This window comes from Monodelphis domestica, chromosome 7, assembly GCF_027887165.1.
Source record: "Monodelphis domestica isolate mMonDom1 chromosome 7, mMonDom1.pri, whole genome shotgun sequence".
NCBI lineage: Eukaryota > Metazoa > Chordata > Mammalia > Didelphimorphia > Didelphidae > Monodelphis > Monodelphis domestica.
In genome coordinates, this window is record NC_077233.1 from 230,882,015 (window position 1) to 230,908,836 (window position 26,822).

At 37.2% G+C, this 26,822-nt stretch overlaps 2 protein-coding genes across 11 annotated transcripts in view; one reads left to right on the forward strand and one right to left on the reverse strand.

Moving 5' to 3' along the window:
- Positions 1 to 475: 475 nt before the first annotated feature.
- Positions 476 to 25,862, reverse strand: LYRM1 (LYR motif containing 1). Of its 7 annotated transcripts, none has more exons than XM_056806558.1 (4): positions 25,779 to 25,862; positions 10,476 to 10,642; positions 2,110 to 2,202; positions 476 to 1,083 (listed from the first exon to the last, which is right to left on the reverse strand). In XM_056806558.1, the coding sequence occupies exons 2-4, from the start codon at positions 10,632 to 10,634 to the stop codon at positions 967 to 969; spliced, it is 369 nt and encodes a 122-aa protein (XP_056662536.1). In that variant the 5' UTR covers positions 10,635 to 10,642; positions 25,779 to 25,862; the 3' UTR covers positions 476 to 966. The 7 variants fall into 7 exon arrangements, with proteins under 7 accessions (XP_056662536.1, XP_007498270.1, XP_007498267.1 ...); XM_007498208.3 differs by lacking the exon at positions 25,779 to 25,862 and adding an exon at positions 25,593 to 25,711; XM_007498205.2 differs by lacking the exon at positions 25,779 to 25,862 and adding an exon at positions 25,279 to 25,416.
- The window catches only part of DCUN1D3 (defective in cullin neddylation 1 domain containing 3), a 33,058-nt gene continuing 31,535 nt past the window's right edge, over positions 25,300 to 26,822 (forward strand). The window contains exon 1 of one of the 4 annotated variants that reach the window (XM_007498211.3): positions 25,300 to 25,428. The gene's annotated coding sequence lies outside the window, so the exon portion shown is untranslated. Of the gene's footprint in view, positions 25,429 to 25,791; positions 26,046 to 26,822 lie in introns of those variants that run through there. The other 3 variants (XM_007498209.2, XM_007498210.3, XM_007498212.3) reach the window with 3 other exon arrangements.

Below are 26,822 nucleotides of genomic sequence, written 5' to 3' on the forward strand. Positions count from 1 at the left end.
TGCTTGGCTTATCACAAAGGCACAGTCTCTTCTCCTTTTGATGTATATTTTCCTTTTCCCTATTTGTAAAAATTACAAAATATGCCTAGCCTTCTAATTTATACAGCTTATTTTCTGTTTGTGAAATTCCAATTTTGTTTTCAATTAGAAATAGTCATGACTTTTACCAATTGTAGTATGAGTTTTCAGTGAAACTTTGAGGCCAGGATTATAAGTCACAGGTTTTAGAATTTATTTGAATGCATGTAATGAACAGAATGAAATATATTATATTACTTCCCAAAGAATCTGTGATATTTCCCTGAGATGATATGATCTCTTCCACTAGCAGTTAAGGGGGTGATAGTAACTACAGTATGTATGATAAACTCTGCTAGTGTGGTCAAAGAGAAAATAGCCTACTTGAATATTAATGAGAAGTATATCTTTGAGACAAGAGAACACCCCCTGCCCCCCGCCAAACTATCAGAACAACTAAAACAGGAAAGGTTTTATTTTAAACATATCCATAACTTAAATACAAAACAAAATAAAGTCCACAGTACAAGTTTGATTTTCATAATAATTTTAAGAACTTCCAAGAGAACCTGTTAACAAGTACTGCCATGTCTCTAATCTGTATATGTATCTACATTATTTCCACCAAAAAAAATTAATTTAAACCAACACAATTTCTGCAATATTTTGACTTTCATTTAATTAGTTACTTAAGATCATGATCAGAGCCAATGTTTTAGGAGTTAGCATCTTCCTATTAGCAAGACACTGACACTGATAAATTCAAAGACATATATGAACTAATATAATGAGATTTGGAATCCAAATTTTTTAAGTGTTTAAGAGAGACTAAATTCATTGTCTTTCCTTTCTCTGCCTGGCCTTCAGTCAAGAAGAAAAGATTCATCATCTAATTTGTGCTCAGGACCTGCTGGACTCACAGTTCGCAGAGAGAACCTATTTCTTAGATTATAAAATTTCATCATGAGACTTGAGATATAATGGTCTCGAAAGTTTCCTTAGCTTCTCCTGGTTTTGAAATCCACGACTTTGAAGGGGAGAGAGGGCTGTTGGAGGCAGGTGAATCTGCACAAAGAAAAAAACATCTATATCAGATAGTAAAGTAAAAACCCACAGTTGGTGTTTTCCTTTTAAAAATGCAGTGGTTTGGGGAAGCTAGGGATTACAGTGGACAGCTGGGCCTAGAGTTGGGAGGATCTTGGTTCAAATCTGGACTCAGAGACTACCTACCTGTGTGATCTTAGGCAAGTCACTTAACCTCAATTGCTAGCCCTTGCTGTTCTTCTGTCTTAGAAGTGATACTAAAACAGATAGTAAGTGTTAAAAAAATGCAACAGTTTGTAGGCCAGGTTCCTGATAGTTCCATGGGAAAGATAAGAGAAAACCTTTTAAACAAGGTACTGGTAATGCTACTTCGCTTCCATATGGTTCTACAGATGCCCCCCTCTTTGACCTTAAGTTTCCAATCAGACTATCTCAATCTAGAGCAGGGATTCTTAACCTTGGGTCCATAGACTTCTGGGAGTCCATAAATAGATTTCAGGGGGTCAGTGAATTTGAACAAGGGAAAAAAATACATCTTAATTTTAACTAACCTCTAATTGAAATGGAACATTAAAAAAAGTTTTTTTTTATTAAAAACCCTTACCTTCTGTCTTGGAATTAATACTGTGTATTAGTTTCAAGGCAGAAGAGTGGTAAGGGCTAGGCAATGGGGGTCAAGTGACTTGCCCAGGGTCACACAGCTGGGAATCCAAGGCCAGATTTGAACCTAGGAACTCCTGTCTCTAGGCCTGGCTCTCAATCCACTGAGCTAACCACCTGCTCCCAAAATGTAACATTTTGTAAATGAATGTAGGAAAGAGTTAATATTGAGAAGTTCATAGTTTTTACTAGACTTTCAAAAATGACCCAAGATACAGAAAAGGTTGAGACCCCAGATCTAGAGATTAAGGTATGTTATTTGTTTCTGTACTAATTTCATGCTTTCCCCAAACTACTAGTCCACATGAGAAAGAATGCTTAGAAATTACCAGCTTTGGGTGATACAATGGATTAGTACTAACATTTGGAGATTGAATCAAGACTTACCGGCCTTGGATATGGGATCTGATAATGTAATCCTATTTCAATTCTTGCTGTGCATTCATCTATACATTGTTTAATCAGTTCTGAATCTGTAAGCTGTTAAAATGGGAAAATAAAGAGTTTTTTTTAACATTTTATTTGGTCATTTTCACACATTATTCATTGGAAACAAAAATAATTTTCTTTTCCTCCCCCCTCGCATCACCCCTCCCATAGCTGACACGCGATTCCACTGGGTATCACATGTGTCCTTGATTCAAACCTATTTCCATGTTGTTGGTATTTGCATTAGGCTGTTCATTTAGAGTCTCTCCTCAGTCATATCTCCTCAACCCCTGTAGTCAAGCAGTTGCTTTTCCTTGGTGTTTTTACACCCACAATTTGTCCTCTGCCTGTGGCTAGTGTTTTTTCTTCTAGATCCCTGCAGAATGTTCAGGGACATTGTATTGACGCTAATGGAGAAGTCCATTACATTTGATTGTACCACAGTGTATCAGTCTCTGTGTACAATGTTTTCCTGGTTCTGCTCCTTTCGCTCTGCATCACTTCCTGGAGGTTGTTCCAGGCTCCATGGAATTCTTCCACTTTATTATTCCTTTGAGCACAATAGTTAGTATCCCATCACCAACATATACCACAATTTGTTCAGCCATTCCCCAATTGAAGGGCATCCCCTCAAGAGTTTTAAAAAAAAGTGTCAGCATAGCACATTCTAATGCTAAATAAAGTACTTGCTTATTTTTTTAAAATTTCCTTACATATATAGCCAATAAATTTAATGGTGATAATGGAAAAGTAATTTAGCTTAAATTTTACTATGTTGATTGAATTCTAAAGGAACCCCATGACTTCATCTTGGGCTTTTCTAGAAAGCCCATCTGAGAAAGATAATCAAAAAGAAAATAAAGGATTCTCTGCAAGGCATTGTAGCCTGAAGGCTTAAAGAAAAGGTCCTTCACATTCCAAAAACTGTTTACATTTCTAAATGTGCCCACAAAGGCAACTCAATTTCAAGGAATGTAATGAAAAGATAGTATTTAAAAAACATAAAACTAATTTTCCTCAAGTTAGGAATGGCTAAACTATACAGCATATGATTGTGATGGGATACTAACTTGCCATAAGAAATGATGAGCAGATTAATTTTTTTTTAACTTGGAAAAAACTACCTGAAATAATGAAGATTGAAATGAGTAGAACCAAGAGAACAGTATATATAGCTACAGAATTAATATTGGAGAATAACTTGTGAATTTTTACCTCCAGATTAATGAACTAAGAAGTGGAAACACAAAAGACATTATATATATATATATATATATATATATGTGTGTGTGTGTATATATATATATATACACATACATATATATATTTTGCTGGATAATGCCTTCTATGATGTGGGAAGGGGCTGAAAAAATAATTAGAAAGGGCCAGGATTTTGGTGTTTATTCAAAGTTCACATTGAGACTCTGAAAAGGATTCAAATTTCATCAGTCGCCTGGAAAACTTCAGAGTTAGTGTGGACTATATAGTCTGTGAACTATGTCTGTCTTGTCCATTCCAAAGATCTTGTAGTTTAGTACTGGCTAGACTGGTGAAAGACAAGTTCTCTGTAAGGTTAACACCTAGAATTAGCAACTGATTACCTCAAGATAAAAACTTGGCTTTCTTCCTATTTTGTAGCAAAAATGCAAGACCAAATAGTCTCAGTTTCCCCATTATGAGAAGCTGTTATTGTGATAATTATCTATTTTAGCAACAAATGCAAAATTCTTATTTTCCTTTGGGATTTTATGTAGTTTATAAGTGCCTTTGAGCGAGAAAGTTTTTTTTTCCAGACAGAAATAGTAACTCTTCTCACATGAATGAAAGGGCTTATTGAAGGCATAAAAAAAAATCTCTAGTAAATATAATATAAAAAGAGGTTCCTTAGTTCTTAAAGGCCTGAAGGATTCTCCTAAGCAATAGTCCATCAGGTTAATGACTCCTTGGATTAATCCAACTTGGGACAAAACCCCACAAAAACCTACTTCCTGAAAACAGAAAGACTTCTGCAGTAAATTAAAATGCAAATTTTCTCAACAAGTCCATAATGAACCATGATAAAAAAAAGAAAAAGTCTAGAATCACATTTCAAGAAATTATAAAGGAAATCTGATATCCTAAGACCAGAGGATAAAAGAGAAATTGAAAGAATCCTGAAATAGATCACCTCCTGAAAGATATCCCAAAATTAAAACTTCCAGGAATATTAAATACAAATTCCAGATTTCTAGGTCAAGGAGAAAATATTGCAACAAGACACAGAGAAACAATTCAAACACCACAGAGCCACAGCCAGTATAATACAAAATTTAGAAGCTTCCACATTAAAGGTAATATTAGAGGGCTTGGGTATGATATTCCAAAAGGCAAAGGAATTAAGGTTATAACCAAGAATAACCTATTCAACATCAAAACTGAGTATAACCCTTCAGGGATTAAAAAAAAATTAAATAGAAGACTTTCAAGTATTCCTGATGAAAAGACCAGAGCTGAACAGAAAATCTGACTTTCAAATATAAGACTCAAGAGAAGCATAAAAAAGCATAAAGAAAGAGAAATCATAAGGGAACCAATAAGGTTAAATAGGAAGATGAAAATTAAGAACTTGATCACTGGGGCAGTTAAAAGGAGCATACATAGATAGAGGGCACAGGTGTAAAGTGACTATAATGGGATGATTTTGTGTGCAGTAAAATACCTCCAACGATGGGATATAGGTATAACAGAGTAATATCATATCTAATAGCCTGACACAGGTGTCTTCTGACATCCCCTACAGTCAAAGTGAGTGTCCCTAGTGTCAAAGTGCCAGAGCCAGTGTAACATTGCCGTGGACAGGCAGATGGCATGACATTTGAAAGCCAGAAAGAACAAATAAGAAATCTCCAAATAAACAATAAACTGGAAATCCTGAAAATCAAAAAAGAGATTAATAAAATTATAAGAAATCCTTTGAATAAATAAAACTAGAGCTTGTTTTATGAAAACAAACAATAAAATAAACCAGTGGTTAATTTGAGTACATAAAAAAAGAAAACTAAATTGCCAGTATCCAAAATGAAAAGGGTGAATTTACTACCAATGAAGATGAAATTGAAGTGAATTATCAGAAGCTATTTTGCACCAAAAATAATAAAGAAAATATCACCTTGAAAAGTAGAATTTGCAAAATGGTAAAAGAAGCACAAAAAAAATCCAAAAAAGGGAAGATTTTTTTTTAAGTAGAATTGGCCAAATAGAAAAAGAGGTACAAAAGTTCACTGAAGAAAATAATTCTTTAAAAATTAGAATTAACAAATGGAAGCTAGGGACTTCAGAGAAACCAAGAAGCAATCAAATAAAATAAAAAGAATAGGAATATGAATGAATAGGAGAAAATTAAATAACTTATTGGAAAAACAAGTAACCTGAAAAATGGATCCAATCATTCTAGGGAGCAATTTGGAACTATACCTAACGGGTCATAAAACCACAAATCCTTCGACAGAGCAAAGAGTTTGGGTTTTTTTCTTCTTTTTTTAGGGGGAGGTGGTGGGAACCTATATATTCAAAAATATTTAAAATATTTACTTAGCTCTTTCTGTGGTGGCAAAGAAGTGGAAACTCAGTTGTGTATGAAGGCCAGGTAATTAGGAGTTAAACACACCATAACAAGGACAGAGAGGAAATCAGCTTACTAAAGAGGCCAGCTACTCATAAGTGAGTGAAAGTGAATTTGAGGGAGGAAGAAAATAGAAAGAGCAGCCACCTGAGAGACTAGAGGAACCCCCAGAGGGTGAGACACAGATCACACAGAGATTGTGGCTAGGCCTAATGTTTATTATGACAAAGAGAAAAATTTTTATAGAATATAGAGTTTAAGCATTACATCATTCTTAGAAGTATAACTTTCTCACAAAAATTGTTTCAAAATTGTGAAAAACCTTTAACCAAAACATTTCTAGAAACCTGAGCAATTGAGGAATATTGACAATAACTTGGAAGATTTACAGGAATCTAAGAGAAAAGAGTCTGGGTCATTTGGTCATGACATTACAGAAGCTTTTTTGGTCATCAAAATAATGAACAAGTCAAGGATGATTAGAAGGAAGTTTCCTAAGAAATGTCTATATTTTGGTTATAACTAGACAATATTTTTTTAGCTGCTATTTTGAGACACAGGTCTTGCCATGGAATCCCAGGCAGACTCATGAGCATGTCTTTATGGCTACTTTTCCTCAGTGGATCTATTTTGTCTTTAATTTCCTTCACATATCCTCTCAGAAACTGTGGGAATATCCATGATTGTGATGGAATACTATTGGGCTATAATAATGAGCGGGATGGTTTCAGAAAAACCTGTTGGGCTTACATGAGCTGATACAAGGTAGGTTAAGCAGAACCAGGAGAATATTGTATAGAATAACAGCAATATAATATAATCATCAACTCTGGATAACTTAGCTATTCTCAGCAATACAATGATCCAAGACAATTCAAAAGGATGTAAAATGCTAACCACTTCCAGAGAAAGAACTGATGAAGTATGAATGCAGACTGAAGCATATTTTTTAAACTAACTTTTATTATTCTTTATTTGGGGGGGGGTCTTGGTCTTTTTCAATATGGCTTATATGAAAATGTTTTGCATGCTTGAACATGTAAAATCTATATCAAATTGTTTGCTTTTTCTAGAGGGGAGCAGGAGTGAAGGAGAGAATTTAGAACTCAAAACTTAAAAAAAAATTTACATGTAACTGAGAAAAAATAAAATAAAGATAATATTGGCAACCTCAGAGATACTAATTTTAAATGAGCAGTGAGTTTATAAGCCATATTTCAGGAAGCAAAAGTGTAGACAAGTATAAAGTTATTTCTAGAAACTTGCCTTGGAAAGGGAGGAGAGATTTAGGACAATAGCCTAGAGGATTGGTAGGATCAAGTTATTTTTCACATTATAGCTAACACTTATATTGTGCTCCCTTTGCCAGTTATTCATAAATGGAATGGGCTGTCTTGGGATACATTATGCTCCCCTTTACTTTAGGTCTTTTCAAGCAAAGGTTGAATGACTATTTGGTATATAGTAGAAGGGATTCTTTTCTGGACATTGGTTAGCCTATGGCCTCTCTCTGGTCCTTTATAGATCTCATGTTCTGTGAGCCTATGGCTAAATATGTAGTAGAAATTCAGAAAACAATGGTCTCATGGAAAAATGGTCTTATAAAGTAGGCTTTTGAAAGAAAGATAGGATTTAGAGATAGAAAAAAAGTAAAGCATTGTAAACATTGAGAGAAACATGAACAAAGGAACAGACAGGTCATTTACATGATCTAACAGGAGAGCAGTGGGTTGGGAGAATGACAAAACAAAAAGAAACAAAGGGTTTACTGTGAAGTAGTACAAGATTGGTTTAAGTGGATGATTCTGTGCCTTGGATATCGGTTTAAGGAATATGGAATTTATCTGAGAGGCAGTAGAGAAGGTTATAATTAAGTCAATATTTTAATTCAGTTCCACAAACACTGATTAAGCAATTAAGTGCAGGACACCATGTTAAATGCCAGGTGAAACATAAAATTTAGATAATACATGGTCTTTGCCCTCCTCGTGCTTACTGGTTAGTAAGGGATATGAAGAACATAACATATACACAGATAATTATAATCCAACAAGTTATCTCTTCTAACAAAAAATATTTTAAGAAGAGAAAAAAACAGTTGATAAAGACAAACAATGCAGTGATTATTACATTGTTTCCACCTCAGCAATGGAGAGGCGTATTTTCTAACTCTTTTCTAGGACTAAGCTTGGCTATTATAATTATGCATAATTATCCATAACCATTCAGTTTCACTCTATTCTTCTTTTCACACTGTTGTAGTCATTGGGCACAACATGTTTTCTTGGTTCTGCCCATTTCACTGTGTATCAATTCACAGGAGTTTTGCTATGTTTCTCTGAATAACTGAACTATTTTGCAGTTCTACCAAGGGGATGTCAGTATGTATGTCTTCCTTCAGACCCTCCAACATGAATAATTTTCATCTTTTCTTCACTTCATTTCACTTTGCTCAGTGAGATTAAAAGTTAGAATTATTCTGATTTGCATTTCTATTAAGTGATTTCTCTTCCTAATTTTCTTATCTCTCCTTATCTATATTTGTTCCTTCCTTACTGCTTACAAACATGCCCGGCTCTCCAAAAATTTCTTAACTTGATACTCCAATCCCCTCAATTCTTTTCCTTTTTCATTCCTCCCAGTCACTATCAAACTCCTAGAAAGAACTGCCTACAGTCATTGCTTCTAGTTTCTCACCTCACTTCTACTCTTGCAATTTGGCTTCCAACCTCGTCACTGAGTTACACAGTGAAGTAGAAAGAATATTGGAATTGGAGTCAAAAATACCTGGGCTCAATATCAACTCTGTCATGTATTACCTTTGCAAATCACTTAACCTTGCTAAGCCTCAAAATAAGAAGTCTGGATTAGATGCTGTTTGAGGTCTCTTTCAGCACTATTTTCTCCAAGGTCGGCTCTTTCTATAGCATAGTATGCTGAGAATTACCCTCTCTTCCTAGGATATTTTCTCCTCTTTGGTTTTTCATGAGTGCTCTCTCCTTATTCTCCTTACTATGTGACCCTCCTTCTTAGTCTCCTCTGCAGAATCATCATCCATGTCACATTGTATCAAGTGTGGATATATCAAAGCAGGGTATATTCATAAGCTCCCAAAGATTTAGTTATATACAGATAACTTTATGTCTATACATTCAAACCTAAGTCACCAGCTATCAATTGAACCCTTCAACCTCAATGTCTATAGGTATTGCAATTCAACAAGTCAAAACAGAACTCATCTTTTCCTCTAAACCCTTCCCCCCTTCTTAATGTTTCTATTTCTGTTGCCCATACTACCATCTTTCCATTCATCTGGGTTTGCAACTGAAGTCATCCTCCACTCTTCACTCTCTCTTATCCCCATCACATGCCTAATCTTGACTATAATTTCATGACATTGCTTGTATTTGTTCCTTTCTTTCTACTACTATTGTTCAAATCCTTATAACTTTTCATGTGGACTAATGCAACAGCCTCCTAATAAGTCTTTCTTATTCCAGCCTTTGCCTTCTCCAGTCTCTCATCCACATAGTTGCCAAATTGATATTGCTAAAGCACATTGCTAAAGCTTATGTCACTCCTCTGATCATGAAGCTCTTGTGGTTCCTTTTTGCCTCCAGAATAAACTATATTCTTCTCCCTGGCATTTAAAGCCCTCTACAATGTGGCTTCACCAATCTTTCCAGCTTTACTCAATGCTATACTCCTTATGCATTCCATGTTCTTGTTACACTTACTTGCTACTATCAGTGCACCTGCCAAGACATACATATATGCCTTTATACTTTCTGTCCCCTTGTCTGTAGTACACACTCCCTCCTCATCTTTGCCTAATTTCCTTCAAAACTCAGCTCAAATGCCACCTCCTACAAGAGCCTAATCCTGATTTCCAATTGCTAATGTCCTTCCCTTTGGAAACTACTTTGTATATTTTGTCTGTCCTTTTCTTTATATCTATGTTGTGGAGCTCCTTTTCCAAGAAAGAAGTGCTTGAGGGTTGGCATAGTTTTAGTTTTGACTTTATATATTCAATGCCTAATGTCTAGCACAGGGCCTGCCATAACAGGCACTTAAATACTTTAAAAATAATAAATGAAATCAAACCTCTTGGATGTGAATCCTCAGTGCATGCTCAGTGTCTGGGTGGATAAACTGATAAAGACCAAATCAATCCACCTGTACCTTATGAAGATTACCTAAGCTTTAACCCTTACTTTTAACTCTGTGCTCTTTTCCCTACCCAACACCTGACTGGGTCTTGATTCATTGCAATAATCCTTTATGAAGCACCTAAATGCACTGAAAGGTAAGAAGGAGGGGGAGTGGGGAATCTCAAGAAGTTTTGAGGTCACAGTCTCTACCCTTGAAGATCTTATAACTTAGATAAGTTCCACTAAGAATTTCTACTGATTGGATTGATAGGAACTAGTGAATTATTCTGAAGGCAAGTATGTGGCTCACACTATAGAGCCCTAAAATGCAAGAAAAGTAAAGAGTGAAATATCAGCTCTTCCACATGGGAATCACATTAGGCAATTCATAACCCAAGTCCTGACAAAAGTCCATTTCTACCAGAGGTATGGCTATGGCTTTGGACTGACTTCTCTGTCCTAGAATATTAGTTCTTCTTCCACATTATTTTTAGGAATGAAAAGACATGAAAAAAAAAAACACAAAAATTATTTATTTAGTTCCTTGAGAAATCTCTGTGGATCCCACTTACATTTTTGTTTTTCTGGAACAATATTCTAGCTTCATTTATAATATACTGCTTTTCTCTGATGGTGTCTTCCATCTGCCCTGATGCTGCATGCCACCTCCTTGCAAGCCTGAAAATCTTGCGGTACAGGCCAAGAACTTCTTGTCGTGTTGCCGTTGTCATCTTAGGAACTAGAAAAATAGAAAAGGAAAAATTTGTGTGAAAATTCATTTTGATAGTAGGCAGTCAGGCAGATGTACATTTTTCACAAGCTCTTTAAGTAGTCTTTTTTTTTTTAATAATTGCTCTTTCTAAACAGATATGCATGGTAATCTTACCCAGAATCAGAGAAGCAAGAACACTAGTTACTGCTTAACCATACTTGCTTTTTCTTTAGCCTACAAAAAAACAAGAGGTTCCTCAATGATGTCCTATTTCCTATGTTGGAAACTTAAATACTTTAGGAAATAGCTGGTTTGAGAGCTGCATTTGTACTCCATAATAAATTTCCTAGTAGGTCACGTTAAAATAAAAACCCCTTTAACTTGAATACTTAAGGCCATGGGTGTTCTAGATAAGTGACTTTTTCTGTTAGCTAAAAGTTTACCTTTTAAGTACAACCCTTTTTTGTTATTCTTAAACATAAGTAATTTCTTATCCTAATAATTAGTGAACATGAATGAATTTTTCTTTGATGACTGAGGCTTTTACATTCTTCACCTTAAACATTAATTCTTTATATATAAGAGATTGGAATGAAAGTGTGTTTATCTAAGGAGTTAGGCCATATTATGCTCTCTAATTTGTGTGTGTGTGTGTGTATGGGGTGGGGGTGGGGGGAGAAGGAAAGAAGTAATGGCAGAATGGGTACAATTTCTATTGGTATCCACAAAGCAGAATTTTGAAAAAAAAATGCTGATTATTGGACAACTCTAGTTGGTTATATTTTAGGTAATAGGGTTTTAGTGAACTGAGTCTCTCTCTTTTAACAGACGCATACTCCATTAAGTCAAATAATGAGGACATGGTAATGAGCTGCAGGTCTAGGAATAGAACCTATGACACCAACATCTGAGTCCTTTCTGTGCTCTCGCCAACCCTCCCTAAACAAGATTATCAGGATTGTGAAGTAGACTGATCACTGCTGTTAGGGAACATGACCCATTTTTAACACATGAAGAAGTTTAATGCCAAGAAATCAGATACCTAGGATCATTCTGAACTCGAATTTGATTATCAAAAGAAAGCATATTTGATCTGGAAACATTATTTATTTTAATCCAAACATACATTCTTAATTCAAAGGGTACTTGCTATAGAAATTCATCTTAAAGAGGCTTTCTTAGTCTAAGCAGGCTTTCAAGAATGATTCTTTAAGCACTATAGATCCTGACTACACTGACCTTTCTGGAGTTTTAAAATTTCTCATGAATAAACCAGATTTAATCAGTTAATTTAAACAGTTTTATATACAAAAAGACAAACACCCTGCCACACTGACATTCAAAGTCTCTATAAAGTCCATGATATTCCAAGCAGTAAAATACTTAAGATGATTGGGGGGTGGGGTGGGGGGAGAAGTGCCAAGAGGTAACTACAGTTTGTGATTCCACAAATGCAAATCAAATTCAGATAAGATGACGTCATTTTTTTTCTGGGTAAGGAAACTGGTTTCTGAGTTTCTGGCTCTCCCCAAACTCCAAGGTTTCATATGAAAAGGTGTGAGTCAGTTCGTGTGAAAGACAGAGCATGTAACTGACTTCCACTAAGTGATTGCTTCATTTCCCTGGGACTAAAAGACAAAACTTCCCTAACTGCATGACACAGGCATGGAAATGAGAAGGTCTGGTTGGTTGAAACAGAAACTAAGGTGTTAATAACAGTACTAATATGGTATTTTGGAGCTATCTTATAGTTTCTAATAAAGATCCAGGGATATTTAAAAAACATCACCGAGAGGGACACACACAAACTCTCTAGTGTGAGGAAGGGGGGGAGAGACCTAGAAATTTCAATGCAACAAACTAATTAATAATAAAAAATAATGCCTGCATAAATTTTATAGGTTGCAAACCCATAGCTCTGTTTGCTCAGCACCAAAGAATGAGTCTAAGAGAAAGCCAGGAATGCCTATTCCTATTCTTATGTCCTCATCACAAGCTCCTCCTTTTGTCATTTCAAAAAGTAAGCAACAGAAACTCACAAGTACTGGAATGTATCTCTATAAAAGCAAAAACTCACCACTGCCCTTTCAGCTATTTAATGTGTTTGCAATATTTAGAGGCAAAATATAAGGAGGCAATATATATATACATATATATATATATATAGTAAGTATAGTGTCCCCATGTCATGTATGCCAAAAAATCTCACCTCACCCCAATCAGCCAAAAAGGTTTCATCTCTCTTTTGTAAATTTCTCTAGCTTTTGTATTATCCCTGCCCATTATATTCACATTCTGCTATCTGTGTTTATTTTAAAATTTAAAAAATGACAAACTTGTGTAAAAATCTTGTTTTCCGGCATTACTCTGGTTCCCAACTAATGGGCCACAGGTTCCTAAGTGATTGCAAAGATTCTGCTACATGTTCAACGTATTAGATAAGCCAATATAATAAAATGGAGAACTTACCTATTGGTAGGTGAATACATATACCTTATACATATATGTAGCCTTATTTAATTTATTTTTATTGACACTTGGATCTTATTTAACTTTTAGAAAGTATACAATGCTCCAAAACTTTTAATGCAGTTTTAAGTTATCAAAGTGTAAAAGATTGGACTAAAACTTTTGGGATATTCTTTATAGATGTTATAATACAAATTAACTTCCTAAAATTCAAAGCAGCTTTTTGTTATTCAAGATTTCCTTGCCAATGGATACTAATTAAAAAATCAATATCATGTAAGAATCCATAAAAATTTATTTTTAATTTTAAAAAGTCTTCATACTCAGAAAGTTTGGGACACACTAATTCTAGGAACAGATAAATTCTGAGGTGGTAACCACTGTACTCATATTTTTATCACACTAAATGTGGCTAACAGTTTCTTACACATAATCAAACAGGTTCTCATCAAGTCTCTCCTGGATAACCTAATTGGTTCCTTCTGTTGCCCCTTCTATTCATCTTTTACGGAGGTGCCAAAGAAATGTTCCAAAAGCACACCTCTAACTATGTCATTTCCCAACTCAATAAACTCCCATGACTTCCCATTACTTCTAGGATCAAATAAATATATCCTCTTCTGGTATTTGGAGTCATTTATAACTTGGATCTAATCTTCCTCCGAAGGCTTATTTCACACCCCTGGGTACTGTTCCCTGTACAAATTATTCTATTTCCCATCCCAATGTCTATGTATAGGTCAGTGATGGCAAACCTTTTAGAGAACAAGTGCCCAAACCGCAACCCTGACCTTATCTCAGATAAGGCATTGAATTGCTAGGTAGGCAGTAGGTCATGTGAGAAATGTCCTCAGGTGCTGTGGAGAGGGGAGGACAGGTTTGACAACATAGGGCTGGATTGTCTACTTTGCCTAGAATGTACTCACATGCACCAAAATATCTCATATACATTTTGCATATCCCAAAATAATCAAGCCAATACCACGTATTGTGCTATCTGCTAGAAATACATCAGAGTAGAGAACATTAGAGAGTGAGGAATGCATCCTGGAAAGGAATAAAGACGTGGCTGGTGTAAACCTTAAAATTTCTTAGACTTATAAATGTTGGAAATTTCACCATTGGGAAATTTCATACTTGAAAAATTTCCTATTGATAGTGGGAACTCTATTGGAATGTGAACCCCATTGGCATGGGAGGTTCCTCCTCCTCCTTTCTTAAAATTACTTTAGGACAGAAACCTTTTGCTGAACAATAGAAAGGGCTTTGACCTATGCTTAAGCATAGAACAGGAAGTTCTTTGAGTCATGATTGATTTTAGAATTGATACAATAGAGATACTTGGAATGACAGAACCAGGTCTTGGAAAATACAATTTCCACCCCACTCAGTCCTAACAGGATTTAGGAAGGGCTGCAGCAAAGGATCAAGATTTAATTATTTGAGAATATGACCTTCAACAGACATGTGCAAAGCCACAGACCTCTGGGCGGTCCTGGGTTAAGCTAGAGCCACCATTGGCACAGGGAAGACATGGACAGTGAGTGGTAGATGTGAGAACTGAGGGGAGGGAACTTGGATGGTTTCCTTAAAGATAGAGGGGTCTGAGGACTGAGGGGGGTTGGTTGGAGAGGTTTTTGGTCTGAGAGGTGGTGCTTTGAGAGTTGGGTCTGAAGGAAGCTGGAGGTGGAGGCCCCTGAGACTGTTTCTCCATTTTGGTCATGTGAGTAATAGGGACTGATCTCCTTTCTTTGCCTCAGCTATCTAAGGGCTTGGGCCTTTTGGCCCAGCCTAAACAGAAGGGGTATTTAAGCCCTATTCCCTTCTCTCCCTTTTCTCTCTCCCTCTCTCTCTCTATCTCTAATTCCTTTCTTCCTCCTGTTTGTAATTAAACTATAAAAAGTTGACTGCTGACTTGAGTTTTCATTTAGGAATTACATAGCTGAATTCCTTGGCGACCTTAAATTAATATATATCAGTCTTTTAAAGTGATTTCCTTGTCACACTGGCCTGAGCTACTGCACATTGTCTCCCCTGAGAAAATTTCATTTTTGCCTATCACTAGCACCTAACACAATGTTTGGCATAACCATACTCCATTAGTTTTTGGGTTTTTTTTAACCCTTACCTTCTGTCTTAGAATTAATACTGGGTATTGGTTCCAAGGCAGAAGATTGGTAAGGGTTAGGCAATGGGGCTTAAGTAACTTGTCCAGGGTCACAAGGCTAGGAAGTATCTAAGGCCCCTTTGAACCCAAGACCTACTGTCTCTAGGTCTGGCTCTCAACATACTGAGCCACCCAGCTGCCCCCAACCATAGTCCATTACACTCATACACCATAACTTGTGTAGGCATTTCCCCAATTGTCTCCCCTCTCCTTCCCACTTAGTTTCTGGTTTTGTTTTGGTGCCACTACAAAAAGAGCTGCTATAGATATTTTTGTACACAAAAGACCTTTTCTTCTTTCTTTAGGGTAGAGGCCTAGTAATGGTACCTCTGAGTCAAAAGTGCATGCACATTAACTTTTGGAAATTGTTACAAACTGCATTTCCGAAGCATTCAGAAGCCATTTCACAGTTCCACCAATGAGAGCATTCTGTGCCTGTTTAACTGCCCTCTAACCGTGTCATTTTCCGTTTATGTCATCTTTGTCAATTTGAAGGGTGTAAGGTGGAACTTCAGAGTGGCTTTAATTTGCATTTCTCTTATTATTATGATCTGGAGCATCAAAACAAATACTACTCTAGGTAGCTTGACGTCTTCCCTTTGAGAACTGCCTTTTCATATCCTTTGACCATTTATCAATGGAGATTCTTATGGAAATAGTATTTCTGATGTGTGATATGTTTAGATTTTCTATAACATCAGATATAGAAATGCCTACTATTTAACCTAAGTTTGCAGAAGTATGATGGATAATGTTCCCAAAATTACACCAATATAAATATTGTACCCATTTATATAAGTATCTATAATATATATGCATATATATTATAAGTACCTATAATAACAAAGTCTAGAATCTCATAGGAAATTTAAAAAATTTAAGTGGAAAGGAAGAAGGGCTAGCAATACCAGATTTAAACCAGATTACAAAACAGAAGTCATCAAAACTGCTCAGTATTGCTTAAAAAAAAAACCCAAAAAACAAAACAAGAAAGTGGATCAGTGAAACAGATTAGGTAAACAAGATCCAGAAGCAAATGAATACACTTGCACAGTATTCAACAAACCCAAAGATCCCAAATCCCAGGGTGATAAGGACACAATGTTCAGCAAAAACTGGAAAATTGCCTTCCAAAAATTAAGTTTAGACCAACATCTCACAGTATGTACCATAATAAGTGCCAAATGGATGCATAATCTAGATCTAAAAAGTCACATCATAAAAAAATTAGAGGAGCAAGAAAGAAAATATGTTTTACAAGTTTGTATAAAGGAAGAGTTGTTGACCAAACAAGGGATAAAGAGAATTTCAGGGCATAAAATAGAAAATTTGGATTCTATAAAATTGAGACACTTTTATATGAACAAAATCAGTGCTGTTATGAGTCAGAAAGGAAAACAGTTAATTGGGAAAATTTTTTGGTAAGATTCTATGACAAAGGCCTAATATCCATAATAGAAAATTGATATATATATGTAATATATTAACATGTTTAAATACTGAATTGATACATACATATATCAGTTCTCTATATAGCATGAATATAGGTCTATATATCTATAATAAGAACAAGTGTGATTCCCCAACAGATAAAATGTTCAAAGAAAATGAATAGGTACTTCTCAAAGGAAGAAATTCAATTTATCAACAGTTAGATGAAAAAAATTTCCAAACCAACAGTATGAGATGTACAAATTAAAAGAACTCAAGTTCCAACTCATATCTATCAGTTTGGTAAAGATGACAAAAAAGGAAAATGACAGTTGAAGAAGGGTCTTTGTAGGTCAAGCATACTAAGGTAATATTGTTGGAGCTATGAACTGGAACTATATACCAAAAGTTAAATTGTACATACTTTTTAACCCATGTGATACTATTACTTTAAAAGAAATAACATGGAGAAAGGCCTTTCAAACATAAAACCCTTTAAAAATTTTTTCTATCAAATATGTTCTCTTTTCTCCTACCTCTCCTAACTACTAAAAAGAAGAGAACTCCTATATTATATAAGCATAGTCAAGCAAAAACAAAATCCTGCACTGCCTATATCCAAAATGCATTTCTTATTCTGTATATTAAGCCATCATTTCTGTCATGAATTGGGCAGTGTTCTTTGTTAGTCCTCTAGGATTATAGTTGATCATTTGATTTATAAGTTTTTCTGAATGGTTCACTTTTGCAATGTTATAAATTGTTTTTCTGCTTCTGCTCACTTCTTTCCAAGTCTCTTAAACCATTTATTTTTTCATTTCTTATAGCCCAATAAGATTCTATTACCTTCACTTAACCACAATTTGTTTATCCATTTCCAGTAGATAGGCAATGCCCCCTTTAGTTTCCAGAGCTTTGATATTACAAACCAGTGGCCTTTTCTTCTTTCTTTGATCTCTTTGGGTAAAGGCCTAACATGGGTATTTGTTGACCCAGACACTTTTGGGGCATAATTCCAAACTGCTTTCCAGACTGGCTGGATCAATTCATAGCTCTATCAACAAAGTATCAAAGCAACTGTTTTCTCATAGCCCTTTCAATGATTTTTATTTTTTGTTTTTTTTTGTCACCTTTGCCAATCTGATGGGTATAAAATAGAATCTCAGAAATGCTTAAAGATATATTTCACAACAACCCTTTTACATAGGTGTTATTATTAACCGCATTTTACAGATAAGGAAATTGAGGCAGATAGGTTAAGTGATTTGTCCAGGATTACACAGTTAAGTATCTGAGGCCACATTTGAACTCAGGTCATCTTGACTGCGGCTCGCCCCTCTAGCCACTATTGCTACCAGCTAGCTGCCTCCAGAGAACAATTACAGGATGACCACAAGGACCATAAGGAAAAACACATTAATAACTTTGATCACTGTAACTGAATCAGGACTCCCAAAAACTAATGATAAAGGATGCTTCCCATCTCTTGACAAAGCTATAATGAACTAAAGGTGCGGTATAAAACGTATATTTTCAGATACTGCCAACATATGAATTTGTTTTGCTTGACTATGCTTTTTTGTTATAAAAGAAGGAGAATGGGGGCTAATAACACAGAGTTCTAAGAGAAGTGTAAATGAAACTTTTTAAAAAAGGAATAATAGATAGAAGTTTAGAGACGAACAGAACAGCTTTATAACTAATGTATTGAACTAATTACATGCTAAAAAAAGTTGTGTGTCATATTTAGGGATTCATATATGAACCTCTTCTGTTCTGTGTATGGAAAATGTTCATGTTTGTTAAGTTCAGAAAAACAAAAAAAATTAAAATGCTGAAAAATAAAAGCGTGTTGGCATGAATAATTTGGACCTGAGTGCAGAGAGGAAAATTTCCTCTAAATGATGAGATTTACAGAAACATGACTTTGGTCTCAGGAATGTCAGAATTCCAAGTACAGCTCTCCTAAGGCTCCCCAATCTAGTGGAGAAATTGTGTTGCACAATACTACCAAGAAAACTAGGAAAGCCAAAGGCAATCACAATAAAAGGATAATTCACTGCTTCCTACCTCTAGATGAGTAAAAAGGTGATTATTTGATAGTGGATTAGAGAAGACAAAACTAAGAAGTAGATTTACAATTATAAATCGAGGACTCTTCAGGGCTTTGCTCCAAAATGAGATTTTTTTCCCTCCTGGTAATTTGTGACAAAACTGCTATTTTTATTTTTATTATTTATATTACATTATAATATATAATTATCAAAATATTATAATTTATTTGAAAAGTTTTGAACATCTGGAAAACAGTGTGAACTCCACCATGAAAATTTGTTCAAAATCCAAAAAACTTATTAAGTACCTATGTGCAAGGCAATGTGCTAGGCAATAAGGTTAAAAAGACACAATAGAAAGTCACTGTCTTCAAGAAATATACATTCTACTGGGATACATACAACATTTAAACAGGTAAGTTTACACCTGATATTTTGAACAAGAAAAAATAAGCAACAACAACTAAGGTCAGGAAAGGCTTCCAACAGGATATAGCACATAAGAGTGATTTCTCAGGGGACTCTGTATCATGTTATATCCGTAATTTTTTTGGTTCTTTTATACCAAAATGACTTAAGACATGGTCAGGAAAACTCAAAAATGCAGAAAAAATTTTAAAAATTAAAAAAGTTACTAATAATTAGTCAATTACATTTGCATCATGGGATATTCATGATTGATAATTATAGAATACTAGCTATCAGAGAAGCTCAAAATATTTTAAATACTAATTAATTCTTAATTAATTACAGAGTGCCTTCTGTAAACATGAAAACTCAACAAAGAGCTCCAGATCCAGTACTGTCTTAGTAAGTTTCATTATAAGGCCCTGGGCCTTATATGATATTACCAGTAGTATGTCCCGTTGTGCTTAGGGAAAGTATTGCTTAGTCACTGGTGATTTAAACTAAACATTTTTTTTTCATTCTATAATATGCATAGAAAAGTGTCATTTGAATACATTGCTTTTAGAAGATACTTCTTTTGAGCTATAAGGTCAACTTCAAGCACCTCAAGATTTAAGAGTAACCTGTGCTGAGTTTTAAGCATTCTGCAAACCTCCAGAGTTCAAATATTAAAATAGTCAAAGAAAGAAAGAAAAAATTCCATGAATATAAACAAAGTGTCTCTGTGTGGATATAAACTCTGTGTCTCAACTGCTCTTCTTCTTCATGAGTCTAAGGAACTGCTAGAAGTATTGAACTAGGTTATTCCTCTATCTGAGGTTTTTCTAACTCTTGATAAGGGCAAGAAGAATCTGTTGCCTGCTAGTGAATTTATTGTTTGGAGGTATTACCAAGCCATCCCAAAGCTGTTTTTCTCTGATCACTAATAATACTCGTACAGTAGAGTTCTATTGTTCTTCAGAGTGAGTAAATAACTCTCAGTTGGACACCCGGCTTATCTACATACCACAGCTCCTGATTCTTACTGGAAATATAATGCTGGCTGCCAACACCAAATGTATCACCATGCTTCCCTTCCTACTTTTTCTTTATCTCTTCCTCCCCATTCATCTTTGTGTATTCCTTTTTCCAAATTTATGCTGCTCTCTTCTTTCTGGTGAACAGAGATCATAACCATTTCAGTCCTTACTTGTTACACACACTCACACAGAAAGAGCAGTGAGTTTTGTTAATCATTTTATGCCATCTATACTTCCCCTCTCCCCTACCTTTGGGACTGGACTTTACTGTTGTAGCTAAAAAGCAAAATTTCATGTTATATACTTGCTGTACAAATGATGGGGGAAAGGATAATATTCATACTGCAATCATTGTTATATAAGAGTTATATCTAGATATGCAAAGGGCAAATGGAAGGTGCAAATATTAGGACATAATGTCAAAAAAAGAGGAAATAGGTTTTATTTGCTTTTCTACTTAAAAAAAAGATAAACCTTTTACAACAGTTCTCAAACATGACATAGGAATGGGCCTATTATTATCTGGGAATACTCTCAAAAGCTACATCTCAACCATATCAAATAAATGTACCGGGTTAAAAAAATTCTATGGATTTCTCTACTACACACAAGTCTATGCATGTCCTGGGAAGTTCTCCAATCAGGGCACTGTAACCATGACAGTAGCTTATCTTCCCAGGAAGAGAAATTTAAATTAAAACAGAACCTAGGTCCCAGATTCAAAATAAATAGAGTAGTTATTTTCCTTCCTGGCACATTACAGGAAAACATGCAAGCTAAAAGAACCTCCGCAAAGGAATAGCAGTCAGGTGTGAAAAGTATTTGAATAGAATAGGGAACCAGTCACCAACAGAGGAAAGCAAGGCCAAAGTTAAAGACCAAACCCTTTCACTCAGAGCTAAAAAAAATGCATTGTGAATAAAAAGCACAGAATACTGGTCACATAAGTAAAGCCTTCTATGAAATCTAGGAAATATAGATAGGAAGTACAAGTACTAATATAATTCCTTCATTTGCAATGATTTGTCTAGGAAGGTTAAATATAGAATTGAAAAAACCTTTAATTATATTAGAGTTGGAGCTTTTAAAAACTCAAACCTTCTAATACAGCTAGCTATAATATAGTTGCTGCCATTTCAAATAGATTTCCCAAATTAGCTCATAAACTCCAAACATGTTGGGAGTTCATGCATTTAAGTGAGTTCTGTCTGCCACAATGAAGACAAGGATGTCCACATCCAGACTGACCATAAATCACCACCTGATAAGACATGCTACTAACCCACAGGAAGGAAGTACAGAACTGCTCTTCCTGGACTCTCAAGTGTTGTCATAGGTGGTACTAGCAGCTCTGAGGCTGAATATAATTATCCAATGAAAGGATTCTGCCACCTTCCCCCTCCATGGAGCCCAAGTTTCCAAGTGCTATATTAATCCTAAACAAACATTTACATGCCTTTTATATGCAAGGCACACACATACACTGGGGGGTTTGAGAGAATAAACTTCTGCCTTCAAGGAGCATTTTATGGAGTGGAAATAAAAGACATAAAAAGTAAATACAAAATAGATTCTAAATAAAGTTTGAGGTAGTGAGAGGAAAAAGCATTTACAACTGGGGAAGGGGTGTTAGGAAATGCTGGAAGAGAGGAGGTGCCAATTGGGTTGAAGTTTGAAAATAACTTGGGAATTCAAAAGTTAGAATTGTAGGATAGCACTTTATCCTGTGCAAAAGTGGGGTGTAGAACCAAGCTTATCAACGGGTTGAGGAACGAACAGTGAGGACGTACAAATAACGACTACAGATACCTTGTTAGATTTCATCATATTGATAAATAAGAAAGTAGGACCTGCTATCACTATTCTTGATTGGGGGGGGGGGTGCAAGTTGATACAAAATTTTGTTGGGATCAAAAATTAGATCACTAGCAACACTAATAAAACAACAACGACCCTCAATTCCTAGGTGACATCTCAGTTAATTATCCTGACTAGGAACAAATGGTGGTGAGGTCATTCTGGAACTAGATCCATAGGATGAAGTCTTGGAATTTTCCTCACTGTATATATTGGCTTTAGCTCTATGGAAGCTCTAGTACCATGGCTATAGTGGTGGAAGAGAACCAAATTAAAGAATCAGGCCAGGACCATCTAAAATATCTTGCTTAGTAACTCTCTTAACCTATTCTTATTCCTTACAACTGCCTTTTGCTTTGTATGGACTGTACTAATAGCCCCTCAAACTCTATATAGTCAAAACTTATTTTCTTTCCTCAAAATGCTCTTGCTCTGAACCTTCATATTTCTGTTAGTGTTATGATACCATTCTTTCTGTTACCTTGAAAGAATTAAACTTATGAAGATTTAAGTAACCTTTAATTTTTCCCTGCTTCCTCACCCTTCCATTTTTCAATTAGTTGTCAAATTTTGTCCAGTCTTACTTCCACATTCTGCACAACTATGATCTCTCCAATACTCACCCTGTCAGTGGAAAGGGCATTGGATCTGTAGTCAAAAGATCTGTGTTCAAATTCTGTTTCTTTCACTGTATAGTGCAAAATCATGGTCTCCCTACTTCTCTTTCCACCCCCAGTCTAATTTTCCTCATGAAGGGGTTGGTCTACAGGTAATGGGGTCCAGGAGGCTTTTTTTATGTTAAAGCCTTTATTTTCCATCTTAGAATCAATACTGTGTATTGGTTCCAAGGCAGAAGAGTGGTAAGGGCTAGTCAATAGGGGTCAAGTGACTTGCCTAGGGTCACACAGCCAGGAAGTATCTAAGGCCACTTTTGAACCCAGGACCTCCTGTCTCTAGGCCTAGCTCTCAATCCACTGAGCCACCCAGATGCCCCCCTGACCTTTTTAAAAAAAATGTGATAATTATATTTCAACATAAATGGTTTCTTTTGTATTGGTCTATCTTTTACTTTATGCATTTAAAAATATTAGAGAAGGGTTCTATAAATTTTACCTGAGGGTACAGAAAACAAAAAAGGTTAAGAATTCCTGGCCTGTATGATCTCCAAGAACTCCTAGAGTTCTAATATTCTAGGATCCTAGTTTAGGGGTGCTATTATTTTTCAATTAGACTATTTTAAATCTCTTATTGTTTTTCCAACCTACAATCTTCCTTTCCCATCCTCCCCCTTCCAATCTAGGGCTAAAATAAATCTTTCTAATGCAACAATATCACTATTGCAGTCATATCATCAAAACTGTGATCTAGTGACGATGGCCTTTACTGTCCCCCAGGTCTGTGTATAGAAAATTTTGTCCTTTTGTACTACATCTCCCAGTATCTCTTTCCTCTTTCATCCCCATCTTGTGTGCTGGAGTATTGTATATAGTTGTAACTCCAATTTTCACTCTCTTCTCTTGCAAAGGGGTGAGGGGAGAATCTTAGCTTCCGTTACTCTAGCTTTTTAAATTTTAATTATTAATAAATCTTATTAAATATGATACTTGCGATTTATTGTGTATTAATTTTTAGGCTTACATCTGGAATGTTCTCCCTTCTCCTCTCCAGGTTTCCCTGGCTTCTTAGAAGTCTCAGCTAAAACCTCGCCTTCTATAAGATGCCTTTCCTAATCATCTTAATGCTAGTGCCTTCCCTCTGTATATCATCACCAGTTTATCCTGTATATATGTTTGTACTTAATTGTTAGCATGCTGTATCCCTGATAAAGGGTTTTTTTTTCCTTTCCTTGTATTCCCAGTATTTAGCAAAGTGAAGGGGCTAGATATATGGTTGTCTATTTGACTTATTTTGGAGATAGAGACTATACTTTCCAAATTCTACACAACTGTAATGCACTCCAATTCTCCAACCAGTTGAATTCCTACTCTCCTTTCAAGGTCCAACTCAGGTGTGACTTTCACAAAATGTTCCCTGGCCTAAAGCACTTTGTCTGCATCTCTCATTCCCCCTCTTTCCTCATGACTCCTAATCTTGTAATATATTTATGAGTATATTTTGCTGCCCTCCCCAAGTAGCCTGCAAGTTCTGGGAGGTCAAATTCCATGCAATTGGGATGCATGCCCATTCTCCAGTCAGTTGAATTCCTTAGCTCCCTTTAAGGCCCCACTTAGGTGTGATTTTCACAAACCTTTTTCTGGCCTAAGGTAGTTTGCAATTCTCATTCTCTATCTAAGATCACTCCCAAAGGTCAACTAGGTGGGGCAATGAATTAAGCAGAGCTTGGAGTTGGAAGACCTTAGTTTAAATCCAGATTTGACACTTATTAGCTGTGTGACCCTGGACAAGTCACTTAATAATGTTTGCTTTAGTTTCCTCACCTGTAAAGTTAGCTGTAGAAGGAAACAGGCAAACTTCCAGTATCTTTGCCAGTAAAACTCCAAATGGGGTCATGAAGAGTTAGCCACAGCATAAATGACTTTACATCACTACCAATCTTGAAATATACTGTATGAATGTATCCTGCTGACCTACCCAGCCCAAGTAGCCAGTAAATTTACAAATTTCATATAATAGGGATGCACTCCCATTCTCCAGCCAGGTAAATTCCTGCTCTCTTTGCAAAGCCCAGTTGCAGTGCAATTCACTCCCTATACCCTTCTGGGATCTCTATAGGTAAAAGTTATCCAAAGTCCCATTTCCTTCAAATAATTGCTCAGCCCCTCCTGTTCATCGGCCGCCCCATAAAGTAATCAGGAGAGAACGGTGTAGTTCTCTCAGTAGAGTGGAAGCTCCCGGAAGGCAGCCGTTTTCAGTGTCACTTAAGTGTCCCTAGCACCTAAGGTCTGCACCTACGAGGCTCAGAATCCATGAAAGGAAGTTAACAGATCAGGCACTTGCATGAAGGACCCACCCCTAGGTGAGCCAACTCCAATCTCTCAGCTCCCACCCCCACCTGGGTAGTCGGTTGGATTAAACCAACGCAGGTAATAATCCGGGGGAAATGGCGGCCATTACTCCAGCGAGGTGAGCCGGAGCCCACGAGCTTGGAGGGGGTGGGGTGGGGCAGGCCTCACTACCACGTATCCTAGCAACGGCGCACCAAGCCACAGCTCTCTCCCCACTCCCTGCCTCCAACTCTAGCGAGCCAACCGCGCTCTCCATCGTCCAGAGCAGACCACCTTCACCTCTTACACTCACACAGTGTCCATCACGCCTGCCCCACCATACACACACCCACAGTGCCGAGGGTGAGAGAAGGGAACGTCGAGAGCCCCGTGGAGCCGGTGCGGAAAGATCAGGGTCTGGCCCGGTAGGCCTGGTCGGACTGAACCATCTGAGGAAACCTAGGTGGGGAGCATCATTCATAGACAAGAAGAGGCTTGAGTCCCACATAAACCTCAATCCTCCGCGACATTTAGCTTCCGGCGTATTCGCTAAAAACACGGTCAATCCCTTCACCTCCCTCCTCTTCTCTTTCACTACCCATCTCCTCCCTGCTCCTTCCCCCCTACCTAACCACTCTGTGGTTCGGCCCAGTTCCGCCCAGGCGATTTCCTTCCCCCTCCTGGGAGGGGGGGAAGGTGAGAAGGTCGGGTCGTTGCCCTTACTTGGCGACGGCTTCGCACGTTTCTTCGTGCGTCACTCCGCAGTCCGCCCTCCCGCTCCCTCGGCCCTCCCTCCCCGAGCTGTGGGGTTACCGGAAGTGATGATGCAGGAGGAGATGGAGGAGGCGGGGCCTCCAGGCGACCGCCGCTGGTGGTGTTGCAGATGAGGAGGAGGCGGCTGCGGTGTTGGAAGAGGAGGAGGCGGCGGCGGTGGTGTAGGGAACTGGAACGCGAACGGAGATGGTAGGTGGTTTGGACCCTCTGGGCTGCCGTCGTTTCCAGAAAGGGTTTGGCTGGCTGAGCTGGAGGATCCTCAGGAGCAGCTGTGAGTTGGGTGGAGTGAGGAGGGGGAGTAGTGAGGTAAAGCTGGAGGGGGGGGCGGGTATGAAGGAGGAAAGGGGGGGGGGTCGACGACTGGTCTGAACTGTTCACCCTGGAGGTGGCTGTGAGGAGAGCCTTGTGCCAGTCACCTGGTGCTCGGGGAAACTTACCTTTTACTCATCCCCTTCTCTTGACCACCCCCACCGGCCCCCACCCTAAAGCTTTGGGCGGGGATGGGGGTAGGGAGATGGGGACGAGATCAGCTGGGGTGGGGTATGTGTCAGGGAACTAGAAGGACTGGGATAATGTGCCCCAGGTAAGAGCTTTGGGATCTGTGCCTCAGTGGGGGTGGGGGTGGATGAATTCTCCAGTCCCGACCTCCTCCCCATCTTCCAACTCGTATCATAAAATGTTCCTAGTGTTAAGGAGCTTGGACCCGAAGGCCTCTCAGCACCTTTGCAGTAAATGATAAACATCTGTGCCTAGGGTAATGGGTCTGGAGCCTTTGCCTATATCCTGTGTAGGAAATGAGATGTGGTGACAAATTATGTTGACTTTTTTTTTCATTCCCATTCTTTTCCATTATGATCCCATGATCCTAGTTAATGTGTTTGGGTGATTATCATTATTATTTTATAAAATGACACTCGTTGCCTTGTGCCAGTGATCAGCCTCTTTCAAATTTGATGTTCAGCCTTTGATTGTAATCACTCAGAACTGCAAGCTTTGTAACATGGGTCATAGACTCTGTCACACAGGGAGCATCACTTAGTGTCTAATTGCTTCAGATTATAATGAATACTTATTCATTTGAAA